Genomic DNA, 18,770 nt, shown 5'->3' on the forward strand with positions numbered 1-18,770 from the left:
GATTCAATGGTAACTCATCAATGATGTCGCGGGCCGCATGGTTATCATTTGACTGAAAGTGCACCGGAACTATTTTCAACTTGACAACTTTGGCATGTAAAAATAATGATATTGCATGTTTTGCATAGGATATCTGGAAATTTGAAAATTTCGCATAAAAAATTCATAAATCGCATAACAGTGGCTTAAAGATATAAATGTGCCATTCGATGATGAAAATCATTCCATTTTTAACGGATTTTCGTCTAAGATGGAAATAAAGCATTTAAGTATCATTTGCCAATAAACCTAAATATTTGGATTGAAAAATTGTAAGAGAGGCATGTAATAAAAACATAGCCCAAACAAGGGACTATGAACCCTCGAAGAAGGAGACCATTTGCCCTCCTTACGCCACGCAAATTGTCACCTGCCATCCGGCACATAGTCCCTTGTTTGGGCTATAATATATAGTATCTGGACGAAAGGCTTACAAGAGACCCCTGTTGTCAACACTTACGGTATTGTCAGACCATCTCTTCTTACTTCCAACAACAACTCAACTGTGATGGTTCCCAAATTCTGAGAAATCGGAATTCCAACCAACACAATCCTTGGTATTTGTAGGGGGCAAGATATCAAAATATTCTTTCTGACAGCAGAGATGCTGTTCCAGCAAGAGTTTTCCTTTTTCTGCTGGGAACAATGGCAGCCTGCATAGACTTAATACCATATGAGAGACTCTACACTGTTGCGTCAAGTCCAAATTTATCTGCTGTTACAATGGTGTCCTTACAAACCGTGACTAGACCATTTGTGCAGTTGGATCCTCTAATCGTATCCCATCTAAATTGGTGGATGGATAGAGAAACCTTTTTCAAAGGCATGTGTCTAGCACCCCTCTCCACACTACACAATCATCACAGATTCATCAAAAGTTGGTTTAGGTGCCTACTTTGGGGACCTTACCATTGCAGGGAGATGGTATGCTAAAGAGCCAACACATACTGCAACAGTAAATTGGCCAGAGCTTCAGGCAGTTTTGGAGGCACTGAAAGTCAGTAGTCCAAAACTGCTCTTTGATGATACACTCCAACAATGCCACATTAGAGTCGTACATAAATCGGCAAGGGGGACATTCTCGACAACCCTCTCTGATGTGGGACCTTTACATTGGTGTCAATTTAAGTAGTCACATCATTGTGAAAGCATCTTATACCGGTATACCCAGCAAGAAAACCTACATAATAATAATATTAATAATAATATTACTTTATTGCATAACAACACACTTTGGGAAGTGCGGTAGAGTAAAACAATCAAACATTACACACATGTTCAGGTAAGACTGCTGCTGGGGATGAATCTGTAGTGTAAGAAATATACCTTAAAAGAGGCTTCTTGTCCTCAAAATTCATAATGTACAGGAATTTCTCTCTGTCACTTAAATATTCAAAGTTCTCAAAATGTGATTTCATACTAGTGAAAAGAGTATTTCTATTATGAACATATTTGTCACACTTAATAATATAATGAAACTCATCTTCTACAGAAGACTTACAAAAAGTACAAAATCTCTCATTTAACGGGATTCTTGGGACTGACCTCCTGCCAATCTCAATTTGTATATTATGATCAGAAATACGAAACTTGGTAATCAATTTCCTGCAGTTACTATTTGTTATATCCATCAAGTATTCCTCAAAAGTAAAATAAAGTTTTAAATTTTCTGTACGTTCTTAGTTTATTTTTGTCCACACTCTGAATCCTTACATCATTATGTAAATCATTAATCCATGAGACACGATATCTTTCTTTCAGTTCTCTGTGAACTGTTTTAACAGTGAAATTAATGTTACAGATATTTGACCAGATAGATCTTCCACTATAATTATCCAGAATATACTGAATATACTCAAACCACTGGGAGTGGTGCTTAGCAGTTGTATGTGCAGCACGTAGTAGAATATCATCTGATAAAACCAATCTATGCCAATATATAGCAGACGAACTATCAAGGTTCAAAATAGTGCCGACAGAGTGGAAACTGAATCTTGAAGGGTTCACAGGACAGAACAATAATTACTTCTAATTGCTCCGCAAATATGAAAGGACAGTTGAGATAGCCTGATAGTTATGTCAGTAATAGGTAAGTAGGAAGCAAGGAAGAAAGACCACTTTATTACCTCTGAAAAAAAGAAAATCTGACCCCATTCAGTTCAGGTATACTAATCCGTGATGTGCTTCCTGGATATGTTTGCATTGACTGCTTTTGAATTTGAAGTTGTTGTCAGAAAATTTGACAGAACTAACAAAGACACAAGGTAGTGATTGTTTAATCTGTCCATTGTTGGTTAAACAACAATTAGCCAATTAGGTAGACCCAGGAATTTGAAAAGCCATAATTTATGATAAATATTAATTACGCGTTGCACTCATATGCAGGTCTGACATTCTTGGAACATCTTTAAAACACATGTAAAATGAGTTAGAATCACTATGAAAACTTATCGTTTATGCTTGTTTCATATGGGATATGTAACTGTCGTTGTAGCTGTGATGTCAAGTCAATGGAAGTGACTCTGCAGTGCTGAACATAAATTGATTCAGAATTCATCTATGGGCAACGACTAGTTGTCGACCATGCTATAACTATTTTGCACTGAGGCCTTTTTCATGATTTTATTTTTAGTAATTACTGCTGTTGCACCAAGTGTTTATTCATTTCTTAATATCATTGGCAGCAGAATCAAATGATGAGAGTATAGTATTCACGTTATACATTGTAATGACCACACTGTCACTGTTGTCCCATATACAAGCATATAGACAGTAGAGGGGAAGACTCTTCTTACAAGCTTGTTCATAACAGCTTGGCAGATAACCATTGGCGGGAATGGTTTAGGTTGGCACAGATGGCCACGGAACTAGCCATTGAACCATCTTCCCTAAGAAAGGTCCAAAGTTGCAGAAATATAGTACAAGTTCAGAGCCTTAGCGGAGACCAGTGAAAACCCGACGAAATGGTTTATATGTATGTGCTATGATGCTGAAAATACTTTGTCATGACCATTTTGGGGAATCATTTATCAATATTTCAAAAGAGAAAATGGAAATATCTTTTTGAAATCAGCCATCTAAAGCAGACTTTCAGTCATGTGTACACATAGACCTGTGAATAGCACAGAATAATTGCAGTTTGAAAGGCCTAGATTTGAGGCGCAGAATGATGGTGCACATTGAAACGTACCAGTAGAGTGCACTTTGGGTGTGTGCTATTTACTTATTTATTTATTTGCTGCATCCCTTTTAGATCAGGGGCTCACTAAATAAGACATTAGGAGCTGCAAAACACTGATGAAAAATAAATTTCAAGTACAGAGAGAAAGAAAAAACAAAAAAACAAAAAAAAAACCAAAAAAACAAAAAAACAAAACAAAGCAAAACAGCAACAATAATAATAAAAACTAGAATGCTAACAGCTAGTTTAAAAAATTCCTTCTCTTGTCTGTAGCTTCGACTAAGAATTGTTTAAAAATAATATCGATTTTGTAGCTTAATTCAGGGTTGTAGTTTTCACTTGAATCTCCTAAATACAAACAAATCAACCCTTTTCTGTCAATGAAATCTTTATATAAATTCATTTCTTTGTCATTCAAGAGAATTTTCGTCTGTCTTAGCCATTAATTTATTTCTTTCAGTTGAGAAGTGTTCACATTTAAACAAGAAGTGATCTAATGTCTCATCTTCTTTACCACAACATGGACAGGTATAATCATCCTCTCCATTTTCGCATCGTCTTGTTTCATATTTTAACCCCAGAGTACATGACCTTGCTTTGAACTTTAATTGCGCACCTTTAAATTCATTCATAGTTTTCAAATATGATTGTTTTCAAATATGATTCACATTTTAATTTCTTTTTAAAGTTTTGGTAATGTGCTAAGGTGGATTTTTTGGTTGTGTTGTCTCTCCACATCTTTTCATCATCATCTAAAATGATTTCTTTAATGCTTTTGTCTGTGAGGTTGTGGATAGTTGTGATATTTACATTCATTTGTACCCGGTATATCGCTGACAGATTTTGGCCAGTTCCAACACAACTTCTCATTCTGCCCTGCCTGTGAATTAATTAAACACATGTGATTAAAAATTTGTTTGGGCCATCTGGAGTTGACCATATCATGTAATCTTTTGTAATATTTCAGTTTCATGATATTTAGTTTACTTCCCATTGTATTCCAGCCAAGGTCACCAAGTACTGCTTCATTAGCAGTGTGTCTGCAGGCCTTTATAATAAATTTGCCAACCAAGCGTTGTATTCGCTCAAGACTTTCTAAGTCTGTTGTGCCGAGAACGAGTAGTTCCCCAGCATACTCAATTGATGGACGCATTATGTGATTCCACAAGTAAAAGCCATAATCAATTCTATTTATATCTCCATGGTTACCAAGAATTGCCTTCATCAGAGGAAATAAATTATCAAATTTTTCAGAGATTTTCACAAAATGAGTGTGGTCAGATAGGTTGCGAGATATCCAGTAGCCAAGGTACTTATATTCAGTTGCCTCTTTTATCTTCAACTCCCCAATCATCCACTCTTTCTGTTTATCAATTTTCTTATTTACTATTAGAATATTAGATTTTTCTTCATTGATTGACATTTTCCATAATTTACAATATCTATTTGCAATACATAACATGGAATTCATTTGTTTTTCATTTGGCGCTAATAGAACTACATCATCAGCAAAAAGTAGGCCACAGATAAGTTCAGAATCAATAATAATAACAATACTTTATTGCATAACAACACACTTTGGGAAGTGCGGTAGAGCAAAACAATCAAACATTACACACATGTTCAGGTAAGACTGCTGCTGGGGATGAATCTGTAGTGTAAGAAATATACCTTAAAAGAGGCTTCTTGTCCTCAAAATTCATAATGTACAGGAATTTCTCTCTGTCACTTAAGTATTCAAAGTTCTCAAAATGTGATTTCATACTAGTGAAACGAGTATTTCTATTATGAACATATTTGTCACACTTAATAATATAATGAAACTCATCTTCTACAGAAGACTTACAAAAAGTACAAAATCTCTCATTTAACGGGATTCTTGGGACTGACCCTCTGCCAATCTCAATTTGTAAATTATGATCAGAAATACGAAACTTGGTAATCAATTTCCTGCAGTTAATATTTGTAATATCCATCAAGTATTTCTCAAAAGTAAATAAAGTTTTAAATTTTCTGTACGTTCTTAGTTTATTTTTGTCCACACTCTGAGTCCTTACATCATTATGTAAATCATTAATCCATGAGACACGATATCTTTCTTTCAGTTCTCTGTGAACTGTTTTAACAGTGAAATTAATGTTACAGATATTTGACCAGATAAATCTTCCACTATAATTATCCAGAATATACTGAATATACTCAAACCACTGGGAGTGGTGCTTAGCAGTTGTATATGCAGCACGTAGTAGAATATCATCTGATAAAACCAATCTATGCCAATATTTTATCATATGTAGAATAACAGTGAACTGAACGGGGTATCTACCCAATTCACCAACAATACCAGTTCGTTGAGCTTGTTTAGAAACACCAAGTAAATACCTGTAAAAGGAAATACTTACGTCATTCATAAAATTCTTCTTATCATTGATTTCGTTTCCCCAAATTTCACATCCATAAGTCATAATGGGTACGATCAAACGATCAAAAAGGTCTAATGCAACTCTGACAGGGAAACCATTATTGTGAGACATTCCCTTGGATAGGCTAAATAAGGCTTTTGTTGCTTTTAACTTGAGGTTGCGAAAATTGCCCTTAAATTTACCATTGGGAGTTATAACAAAGTCAAGGTAACAATATTCATTCACCAACTCAAGTGGTATACCATTATAAAGTAAGGTAATATTTTTGAGAACCCTGTTAGTTTTATTAAAAATAATCACCTTAGTTTTCTTAGTACTAATTGTAAGCTTCCATTTTGAACAAAAATGATACAATTTATCAAGACAACTTTGTAATCCTGCTTGCGATTCAGACATTAATAGCAAGTCATCTGCATACAAGAGACAACTAATAGAGAGTGTACCAAATTTGATAGGGCAGTCATTAACAAAGTCAAAAATCCCAGGAAGATCATTCAAATAAATATTAAATAAATATTAAATAAATAAATACTGACACCAAGAAATGATTCATTTAATAATTTCTTGAATTCATTTTTTTAGCTCCCATAGCCATATGTATATATGGCAATGGAAGCTATTCTTATAGGCTAGGGAAATGTCTGTATGTATGTATGTCTGTATGTCTGTGTGTCTGTATGTCTGTATGTCTGTATGTCTGTCCGTCAACATCAAAAACTCCAAAACCGCTGTACATTTCATCTTGATATTTGGTGTGTATATGGATGATGGGCTGTAGATGAGATTTTGTTCAAATGAAGTTGTCATTGCCAAAAATATGCAAATTAAGTGAAAAAATGTAAAAACAGTCAAAATTGAAAAAACTCAATAACCACTGAGCAGATTACATGAAAAATTAGCATGTAAGTACTTTGGGCTGACATGAAATGATTGTGCACATCTTGGGTCAGTATCTTGGACTTGCTATTTTTCATGAATTTTTTGTAATTTTCTCCCATTTTTGGTCAAAAAATCTCCTGCTCTGAAACCACAAGTCCGATTGATTTGAAACTTGGTAGGAAGTGCATAGGAGTGACCTTTCCCAAATTTGGGCAAATCATGGTGAAATTTGCATATTTTTAGTTTACACGTCCATAGACTCCCATGTATAAGGCAGATCTCCATAGACTCCCATGTATAAGGCCACGAAAAATAAAAATTTAGTTTCTCATCGTATTCATATTGCAAAAAGGATGCAGTGACACAATTTTTAGTCCCCTAGGATGAAGTCCAGTGAGCTTATAGATTGGGTCATGTCCGTCTGTTCATCCATCCATGAGTCCATCCGTTCACGCAGATATCTCGGATATTTTGACAAAATGTCATGTGACCTTGATGACCTTTGACCTCAAATATACATATTTGTCCATAACTCAGTAACCGCGAGTGCTGCCATACTTCATATATGGTATGATGGGACAGCTTATGATGCCACATATTGTACCTCATTAATTATGCACATATCTAATTTTGAGCGAGCCAATAGAGCTAGAGGTCTGATTTTTGGTATATAGGGATAACTTAGCAATACAATTTTTTTGACAAAATGTCACGTGACCTCGGTGACCTTTGACCTCAAATATACATATTTGTCCATAACTCAGTAACCACAAGTGCTACAGCCTTCATGTATGGTATGATGGGACACCTTATGACGCCACATATTGTACCTCATTAATTATGCACATATCTAATTTTGAGCGAGCCAATAGAGCTAGAGGTCTGATTTTTGGTATATAGGGATAACTTAGCAATACAATTTTTTTGACAAAATGTCACGTGACCTCGGTGACCTTTGACCTCAAATATACATATTTGTCCAAAACTCAGTAACCACAAGTGCTACAGCCTTCATGTATGGTATGATGGGACACCTTATGACGTCACATATTGTACCTCATTAATTATGCACATATCTAATTTTGAGCGAGCCAATAGAGCTAGAGGTCTGATTTTTGGTATATAGGGATAACTTAGCAATACAATTTTTTTGACAAAATGTCACGTGACCTCGGTGACCTTTGACCTCAAATATACATATTTGTCCAAAACTCAGTAACCACAAGTGCTACACCCTTCATATTTGGTATGATGGGACACCTTATGACGCCACATATTGTACCTCATTAATTATGCGCATATCTAATTTTGAGCGAGCCAATAGAGCTAGATGTCTGATTTTTGGTATATAGAAATAACTTAGCAATACAATTTTTTTTTACAAAATGTCACGTGACCTCTGTGACCTTTGACCTCAAATATACATATTTGTCCAAAACTCAGTAACCACAAGTGCTACAGCCTTCATGTATGGTATGATGGGACACCTTATGACGCCACATATTGTACCTCATTAATTATGCGCATATCTAATTTTGAGCGAGCCAATAGAGCTAGAGGTCTGATTTTTGGTATATAGGGATAACTTAGCAATACAATTTTTTTGACAAAATGTCACGTGACCTCGGTGACCTTTGACCTCAAATATACATATTTGTCCATAACTCAGTAACCACAAGTGCTACAGCCTTCATGTATGGTATGATGGGACACCTTATGACGCCACATGTTGTACCTCATTAATTATGCGCATATCTAATTTTGAGCGAGCCAATAGAGCTAGAGGTCTGATTTTTGGTATATAGGGATAACTTAGCAATACAATTTTTTTGACAAATTGTCACGTGACCTCGGTGACCTTTGACCTCAAATATACGTATTTGTCCATAACTCAGTAACCACGAGTGCTACACCCTTCATGTATGGTATGATGGGACAGCTTATGACGCCACATATTGTACCTCATTAATTATGCACATATCTAATTTTGAGCGAGCCAATAGAGCTAGAGGTCTGATTTTTGGTATATAGGGATAACTTAGCAAAACAATTTTTTTGACAAAATGTCACGTGACCTCGGTGACCTTTGACCTCAAATATACATATTTTTCCATAACTCGGTAACCACAAGTGCTACACCCTTCATGTTTGGTATGTTTGGACACCTTATGACGCCACATACTGTACCTCAATAATTATGCGCATATATTATTCTGAGCGAGCCGATAGAGCTGGATGTCTGATTTTTGGTATATAGGGATAACTATAGGAGAGAAATTTTTTGACCAAATGTCATGTGACCTTGATGACCTTTTACCTCAAATATATGTTTATGTCAATAAATAAGTAACCACAAGTGCTATGTCCTTTGTATTTAGTAGGATGGGAGACCTTATGACAACACACGCTTTACCTCATTAATTATGTACACATCTAATTCTGGGCAAGCGAATAGAGCTAGAGATCTGATTTTTTGGCATATAGGGATTAATTAGCAATATAATTTTTTTTTTCAAAATGTCATGTGACTTCGATGACCTTTGACCTTGATTATACATGTATATGCATATTTCAGTAACCACAAGTTCTATACCCTCCAATTTTGATAGGATATTAGACCTTAAGATGTCACATCTTGTACCTCATTTATAATGTGCATTTGTATTTCTTGGCTTGCCAATACTGCTAGAGGTCTGATCTTTTTTCCCGATTTAGAACCATAACTTAGACATGCCTCATGTGTTTCAAATTGGGAACAACGACATAGACCTATGTGCCCATAGATCTCAACATATACACTCCAGTGATACTTCTTAATGACCACATTTTCCTGCCCCATCAAGACTAATACTCCTATTACAAGTGGGGACTATGTCATTGTAAATGACTTGTTGAGTTAATGGTTGTATCACAGTATTCGATATATCTAATTCTGTATTTTTTCCATTTTATATTCTGAATAATTACATTAAACATATTTCACTGTCTCCAGTACATTTCATTTAAGTATTTTCACTTCATGCACTTTATCCCTTTCACACATGTTCAAATATCTGACCAGAGAACAAACACTAAATAGTCCAGGATAGGAGCTACAGTGTCATTGACGCTATTTTTTTATTTGCTCATCAACAGCGCCATCAGGCAGCCACTTACAGACAAGAAAATAAATTGATGTATATTGCAAAAAGAATTGGTGCTAAAACGCATCCCTGTCTGAGACCTTCATTTTGATGATCAAAATAATCAGTGTCAAAATCACCAAAAGAGACTAAGCTCCCAATGTGATCATATGTGTGTTTTATCACACGCCAGAACTTCCCTTTGATGCCATTATTCCATAGTGCATACCACAGTCCCTCTTTCCAAACACTGTCATGTGCTTTTTTGAAATCTAAAAAAGCCATGTATGTATGTTTGTTGTTGTGTTTGCGAATTGAAGCTATTCCCTTTAGGATGAAAATTTGATCAGTTGTTTGTCTATTCTTTCTGAACCCTCCTTGAACTTCACCTAGGGTATTACTATTTTCAACTATATTTGTTACTTCTTTCTCAATCATTCTGTTATATATCTTACCAATTACTGAACTCAATGACATTTCTCTATAGTTATTCAGATTCCTTGAGTCACCCTTTTTGTATAATGGTATAATAATATTTCTTCCCCAGTCTCTTGGAACAACCTCTAAATTGATGCATAAATTAAAGAGTTTTGTTAAGGAATCAATTATAACTTCTCCACCCCCTTTAATGATTTCATGGGTTATTTCATCAGGACCACAAGCCTTATTATTTATTAGATTTATGATAATATTACTGATATTTTCTCTAGAAATCTGTATTTTATCCATATTTTTTGCTGAGTCTTTCTCAAAAATATCACAGACTCAATTACTTTCGTCTCAAAGGAATTAGATTCCTGGTACAATTTACCATTTTGATCTAAATTTTGTTGGTTCCGTTTACCTAGATGTTGCCAATAGTTAACCAAAACTCTTTTAACTTTGTCTTTATCAAGTACAAGATTTGATTCTTGGTCAAGAACTACAGTTGTGTATGATCTTTGTTTTGTTCCTCTCAGCAATGACCAGTACTTGCGATTAGATTTACCCCCTGATTTTGCAACATCCACACAATGTTTTACTTTAAATTCAATTTGTTTCTGTTGGAATATTTGAGCATTCTGTTTGTATCTAAGTATTGCTGCCACAGTATCTGACCTTCATTATCATTATTATTATCCCTATCATCATTATTATTATTTACCCACTGTCTCTATCTGCGGTTTGACTCCTTTTGTTCATTTATTGCAGTTTTAATTTCTATATCAAACCATGGCCTTGTAATACTTTTGATAATTTTCTTGCCAATAGCTTTATGACAAGCAGTAACAGTATTATCTAACCAGTGCTTCCAAATTTTATCACAGGCAGTCTGTTTATTGTTTTCACTAGTAGCTAACTTGACAACATCATTAAAAGATTTAAAATTTAATGCAAGCTCATTTTGAAAATAATTCCAATCAGTATCACTGTTTATTTTCCACTTTTCAGTAATGTTAGATTTGACATCTTTCTTCATGTTAGGTACTATGATATTTGTACAAATTATGTTATGGTCACTACCTATATCAAAAATATGTTCATCATAAACAAAAAATTCATCTATAGTATACTTAAAGTCATTGTTTGTTAACATATAATCAATAACAGATTGTTGTGTATGTCTTGACCATGTCCATGTGCTATGCCGATTTCAGACTGTTTACATACCTGCGTGTCAGACCAGGCCAATTAGATGTTGGGATGTACGTAATAACATGTGGAATCTTAACACATTGACCAGTTCTGTTTTGTTGGTAACACGAACATCATTGTTGCATATCCCATCATCATAGCTCTGGTGTTTGCCAGTGACAATTAAGTGTCTGTCAGGTGGCATTCCTAATTCCCCACTGACACAGGTGCTCTGTTGTCTGCTTATTTAATTGGGCACGAGGTGCTCCACAACTAAAGCGGTGTTAAATACCTTAAAGTTCAGAGTACATGGTCGATTGTTCAAGCTGACTACCTAATTAGCTGATTAGGTAGACCCAGGGGTTAAAAAGACATATTAAATGCTGGACCTGAACTTGATGATAAATATTATCTTAAAGGTAGTTTGTGTCTTGAAAACAAAAGTCTGAAACTTTTGCTTAAACTTTTCTCAAGCAAACTTTCTACCATTCTTTTTCAATTTCAAGAATAAAATTTGGGGTCACCATGCAAAGTTTGGTACTAGAGATACAAATCACGCAATACCTACCGATACTTGAAATTCAAAATGGCTGCCGTCCCTGTGTTATCTCTATAAGGGGAAATAAAATTCCCAATTTTAACAAAACTAAGCAGTTGAAAATATCATTTACTCCATAACCTTCAAAATGAGCCCCCACAAGTGTTAGGCCAAAAGATTTAAAAGTTTTTTGGGTCTGAAGATTTGTCCCTGATGTGCGACATCGTATATGTCCTGTTGATGGGGCCAATTAGATGGGCATGTGCCATCTGGGAGTGTATACCACAAAAACATGTATTCACACAGATCGGAATAAAACTCATTATAGATCAAAGTTTGTGGCATCTATTTAATCAATGAAGAAAAACAGTGAAAGACAATGAATCAACACAATATAGGCAGAATAACAGACTTATTTTTATCACAATGCACATTGCAAAGAAAAATAAAAATCCTGGTCCATCAGAAAGTTTTGTCTTTTAGGAATACCATTATGTTGTGCTTGTTCATTACAAACTTTGCAAAAGTTGTAATCTTTGCGCCTTTTTTTAAAAAAGGGATACATTTCCCTAAATAGCCCAAAGACATGTCCAAAACAATTGACCAACAAACATGAAGGGCCAGTATCTATAACTTTTGATGAATTTTTCCAGTTTTTTTTCGCGTAACTACATGTCAGTTTCCCCAAAGCATGTTGAGATACACAGTATTCAACTTGTCAACTCAGCCTGTACATTTATAAACTACATTGTAATTTTTGAGAAGTGAATTCTGGTCTAGACAACCATTCAAATGTAAACAGTAGCACATTGCATTTTATACATGTAGAAGCTGTGTTGACAAGCTAAATAGTTTGTGTTTCAACATGCTTTTGGGAGTGGACCAGAACTTACAATTGGCACACAAAACAAAAAATAGTGAAAAAATCATAAAAAGCCAGCTACTGGCCCATGAATACGTTCTCTATTACTTTTTATCACAACTGGAAGTTGTGATATAGAGGTGGTTTCAACCGGTGTTTGATGTCGTCCATTTCCGTAAACGACAAAAAGTCAAAAACTGCTGAACAGACTGTGTTGATATTTGATACCGATACATAGACTGGTTCCAAGGTTCCAATTCCGAAAAATGGAGCCAAACGGAGTGCCGGTTAGATAGTTTTGGGAAATTTCTAACCCCCCTTTTTATCTAATTGATTTTAGGGGTCTTTCATATATGTAGTTTTGGAATGTACACCAATCCTGCATTGTGGACTGTTTTATGAGTTGTTGAACAGAAATGAGGTTTTGATGAATGTCAGAAATATGCAGGATGGCTGATTTGAAGTATAAGAGATTTCTATGGTCTTTTGGGCATCAAAAGCATTAAAAAAAACATATTTCATAGTGTAGATTCTCACTTTTGAGATGACCCTAGGCATTTGTTAAGTAAACATCCTTGAGTCAATATACAGACTTTGACATTCCAGAGATTAAGTATCCACAACCTCACATGTTACAGTCTTTCACTACAATGGTATGGCCCAAACCTATCGTTATCAATGGAGAGTGTGGACCTGTCTACAGGAAATTGGGGTGAACAGGTTAGACAATGATGTTACAAGTTGTAGGTTAGTTATCAAGGTAGCACCAGCATAGAGTCCTGAGCATCTGTCCATGTGTTCTCACAGCAAATTACAAGGAAAAAAATTATTTGAGAAGTTTCTCTCCTTTAAATAGAAGTATATTACAATTTAAACCTGTCATGGATAGATTGCTCTCAAATGATCTGAAACACAGTTATTGCCCCAACAAATCTATAGCAAGATTTATGTAAAGTTCATGAACTTACACAGGTATTAGACAAAAGATGACCATGACTTTGCTACTTTTCAACATTTATTTCAATCAGATTTCCCCAGCTTAGTGTATAATTTTGTAATCTTAATTACTGTCAACTTAGCTTTACTAACTTATTCATACCTCATTATTCTTACACTACTGTTATACCTTATAACCACAAAATTTCAAGAGATGCATATATGATTGTCACTTAACAAACAATTTACAAATATGTCTTCTGCTTTTCTCCATATACATATACATGTCTCTCTTCTCATAAAAATGAGCTTAAAATCGCAATGTGAAAATAGTCTTTCAGCTATATGTTGCTCATTGACTTCATGGTCTGTCTAATTCACAGTGAGTGTGGTTGTTGATAAATGCCGATAATACTAGGCGGTCATTATGTCCAAGCGCCATTGGCGGTATTTTTAACATAATGACCATAGGTCACTATCACATCTGGAAGTTGTGATATAGGGTTAGCTTCAACCGGTGGTGGACAGTGTCCATTTTCCGTAAACGACAAAAAGTCAAAAACCGCTGAACAGACTGCATTGATATTTGGTAGAGATATTCAGACTAATTCCAAGGTTCCAATTCCGAAAATGGAGCCAAACGGAGCAGCAGTTAGATAGTTTTGGGAAATTTCTAACCCCCCTTTAACTAATTGATTTTAGGGGTCTTTCATATATGTAGTTTTGGAATGTACACCAATCCTGCATTGTGGACTATTTAATGAGTTGTGGAACAGAAATGAGGTTTTGATGAATGTTACAAATATGAGGATGGCTGATTCAAAGTGTCAGAGATTTTCATGCGCTTTTGGTAATAAAATTGATAAAAAACAACATATTTAATGTTTTAGATCTCTCACATTTGTTATGACCCTTAACATTACAGACTTGATGACATAACCGGCTGCTGGACCTGTTTACTGGCGCATTATTTAAAGACAAAGATCGTTTTATTTTGTAATAAGGACGTGTGATTTCGTAAAACATAGTCTATTAGCCTGGAAATGTGATTTTTGCGAATATTACTTACCCCACTGACAAACAGTGTGGTTTGAAAATGGCTGGAATTCGCTACTTCGGGACTTTGTTTTCTGTGTGCATTTACTGACAAACTCCAAACCCGCAGCACCTACCCATTCAGTATTTCATGTACAGGTGTACCCAGAGATAGAGTAGTTTCACAATGTGCCAGTTGTGATCAAGTGCCATTGGCGCTATTTTTAAGATATCTAAGACCATGATCCTAAAATAAGAAGGATACTTCTTTTTTTCACATATTGCCTCAACTTTTGCCTCTCTTTTTTGACTGAACGGTATTATAATCTCTTGACCAGGCCACTCAAGTGGATTACAGCAACTGAGCGTGCAGTCCACTTCATGTAATAGTGTTCATGGTTACAATAATCAGCTGTAAAGCACTCGTTTAATTTCGAGCACATTGTCTTGTGTGCTTCCACTTTGCCTTGAGTCACATACATGTAGAGTGTGCTAGGCGAGGTGAGTCAATACTGTTTGTCATTCGACAGGTACAATGTACGAGGTACGGTTGGTTACACATGTATCGTTTGTTACACACTGAACAAACATTTGCTATGAATTTACGGCCACAGAATCACACAATAAGTTGTCTATAATTCACTCATATTTTAAGGTAGGTCTTCATTGGAACCTAGTACAGATCATCAATTGTTTGTCAAAAATAACTCAATGACACATGTAATTGATGTGAGTGGATCTCATGCTGTTCAGTTTAATGTACGTGACGGTAGCTTATCATAACTTTCTGCAACAAATCATTCTCTTAAGCAAAGACTTTTTTCTACTTGATGAACTTTTGCAACATGGCAAGCAGTTGCTACAGCCGTAAAGAGGTGGATGTGTCCTTTGGGTTTCCATATTTTCTTTCTATGTGGTTAATAGTAAGGAATAGAATGCTGCACAATTAGATCTGTACAACATAACAGGTCATTCACACTTCATGAAGTATTAATTCTGTGACAGCTTGAAATCTGTTTAATATAGAAGGCAATTCTATAATTGAAAAACACAGACAGTATTACATTCTTGTTTCTACAGCTTTCATACACTTTGAAGATTTGGACAAAAAAAAAAACAAGGAATAAATTGATTGATTGATTTAATTCAATTTTCATTTTACATTGTATAATATCGTTATGAAGTATTCTTTAATCTGGTTACATCATAGTTATACACAATGGACAAAATGTGAATTTAAGGTGGAGCTACACGTTGCCAGCACAGTTTATTTCAAAGCAATATTTCTCATCTTAGATGACAAGGAAACCCCCTCATACTATATATTTTCAAAAAGTAGAAAATCTAACGTTTAATATAGTAGCAATTTTGGTACTAATGATGAAAATTAATTTTTAAGTCAAAAACTTGACAGTATTTTCTATAATGGAATATTTCACTTGAAACAAAGGGTATCATAATGACTATTTTATTTTGCATTATCATTCTAAACTGGCATGGGTTGAAAGACGGACTCTCAAAAAAGAGATTAGTAAAATTAAAATGCCTCTTATTCAAAATTTGAGAATTTCATTGCCAAATAAAATATTCATTTTGTTTTATAGCATTTAAAGAACATAATGTGAAAATTTCAGAAAATTTGACCATACCAGAGTGGAGTTAAATTTTTTGGAAATCTTAAAAATTGGGAGAAAAGAGAAGCATGGAAATCGGGTGATTTGTATACATTTGCATAAATGAACACTTCTTTATCATGCAACTTATGACAGCTTGACAAGCTAAAAGGTGAACCCAACCAATATTTTAATCTTGGGTCGACAAACTCATTAAAATTCAATGAATATTTGCAAAAAAGTGATTTTCAGCAAAATACGCTGTGTTGCGTGCAGTGCCGCCTTAATGCACAAAATAGATAATATTAGATAATCGTGAGCAATGAGTGACCTTGTGGGCATGCTGTCACATTGCAATCAGCATATATTACCATTCAAAAGAAACAATGAAACAGTTCCCACAAGGGTGAAAATATAAACACACCCAAAGCCGTGTGGGTAGAACCATTTGACTTTTGACATTTGTCAGCATGTGAAGGAGGAAAGAAAGAAAATGATCCGGTAATGAGTTGAGATTGTTCCTGGTTTTGCTTTTATTACTTCTGCATACAGAAAACATACTTTGATGCAGGACTGACAGTAGAAAATAAATGCACTGTCACAGTGAGGGAAAAAATATTTTCTGCCATATTCATTTCCTTCACCCTCCCCCCCCCACCCCCGAAATAAAATAGTTCTCCCTTATAGAATCCCAATGTCTTATGAAAAGATACGCTAAAATGACCAAGTTGTGTAAGTGTCCCACATTCACAGCCTCAATCACATTTAAGTAATCAAACTTTTCGCTTGCAAAACAGTTTTCAGACAAGAAACACAACCAAACATTGATACAGTAAAACCTGTCTAAACCAAACCCTTTTCCATATCTCATTCCAATGAAACTCTCTATTAAAAGGACCTCTATAAACCGAATTCATCTCCAAACTGAAAAATTTTCTCAGTCCCTGTAGAGTTCGGTTTAGACAGGTTTTATTGTATTAGGCTGAGAAACCATTCCCACATGGAAACAAGTTCAATTCTCATCTTCTTGTGTGTCAAGAAAGAAACAGAAACAACCTGAAGGGACATAAAAATGGAAATTTTGCTAAATGCTCCTACAACCTTGTGTAAGCATGGACTGAAGTTCAGAAAGCACACTAAAATTAATTTAGCTATCCATTACACATTAAGTTATTCATCTATTTACATGGAAATATTTATAGCTATTTGTTTGATAAGTTGACAGTGGTGTTGTCCTTCAACAGACTCTGACAGAATAAACAAAATAGAAAAGACACCTATTTATACAAACAGATAATTCCAAATGAAAAGAATAAAGCAGAGGAAAATATATGAAAATATCATGAAAACATCTGGGAATCCTTTTTTCAAAGCCACATGTGCCAAATATGTATGTCTAGAAAACCGGCTGTCCTGTTTTGTTGAGTCCTTGTAAATTGTTTGAGTCATGTAGAGTCACAAATTTGAGTCATGTACAGTCACAAATTCAAAGCATCCCCTCACCGTATTGAGTGCATTGTCTATATCTGTCAATACATTCTGCGAATGCCAGCATCATTAAAGAACGGATGCCCAAATTGACAATAATCATCTCTTCACCATCCCATGCATTTTTTTTTATTCCACAGCCAATGCTCGATTTGTGTCTCCCATGGCAACTGTTAATTTCCTGGAGTCTTCGTCAGATATTTTGAAGTGGAAATTCAATGCAGCCACTGAAGCTCATTGTCAGGATGCAGCTGGTATGGAAATTTATTATTCAAATTTGTAAAGTCTACAAGGAAGTTGGTGATGGGGAGTGGTGAAAGAGACGGTAAACATTTCAGAATGTGCAAAATGTATTATGAAATGTGTTTTTCCGGTTAAGGGTTTTCAGTTGAAATACGATGTGTTTCCTTGCAGGAAGTGCAGTATGTATACAATACCCAAGTAATAAAATTTTTATTAGTATTTGATTGCCTTCAAGGCTTCATATTTCCTTAATTTTTCACTGTAACTTCTGAGTTTGGTGAAACACTTCTTCCTTAGAGAAGGAATCCATTGCTTTTAGAAATTTTGATTTGAACAGTTCTTGTCTCAAAACTGATAATATATTTCAATTGATATACACTATCAGATCAAATTCAGTGTTAGATATTTTTTCATGGTTGATCTTTTTTCCCCTGCAGTATCCTTGGCAACGTACAAATGGCTAGTATGTTATTATCTCCAAGAGAGCATCAGTAAGTTAAACCAAGAGCTCAGCAGCGGGAAAGACCCTTTCACAGCTCGCAATGACAGCCAAGTGTACTACTGCAGGTCCTTGGCGTTGTCATTCATTGAGGTGAGTTAGCCCGTTGGTAGCAGCATTGCACTCGGCCAACTCAGAGTTTTATTTCGATTCAACATCGTCAAAGGGAGTACTGTTCCTCATTATTGATTATTGAATCGACCCAAAGACAAGAAGGCAACAACTGTATGCAGCCTGTCTTTTCTTAGAGTTTTAAAATATCCCGGGAAGAGATTTGAATTTGATTGCTAAACCCATG

General features: G+C 35.2%; 1 protein-coding gene across 1 annotated transcript in view; it reads left to right on the top strand.

The window, feature by feature from the left end:
- The window catches only part of LOC139145062 (peroxisomal acyl-coenzyme A oxidase 3-like), a 57,927-nt gene that overhangs the window by 20,569 nt on the left and 18,588 nt on the right, over positions 1 to 18,770 (top strand). The window contains exons 11-12 of the mRNA XM_070715997.1: positions 17,871 to 17,984; positions 18,411 to 18,565. Of these exons, the coding sequence (XP_070572098.1) occupies positions 17,871 to 17,984; positions 18,411 to 18,565 (269 nt within the window). The remainder of the gene's footprint in view (positions 1 to 17,870; positions 17,985 to 18,410; positions 18,566 to 18,770) is intronic.

This window comes from Ptychodera flava, chromosome 12 (assembly GCF_041260155.1).
Source record: "Ptychodera flava strain L36383 chromosome 12, AS_Pfla_20210202, whole genome shotgun sequence".
NCBI lineage: Eukaryota > Metazoa > Hemichordata > Enteropneusta > Ptychoderidae > Ptychodera > Ptychodera flava.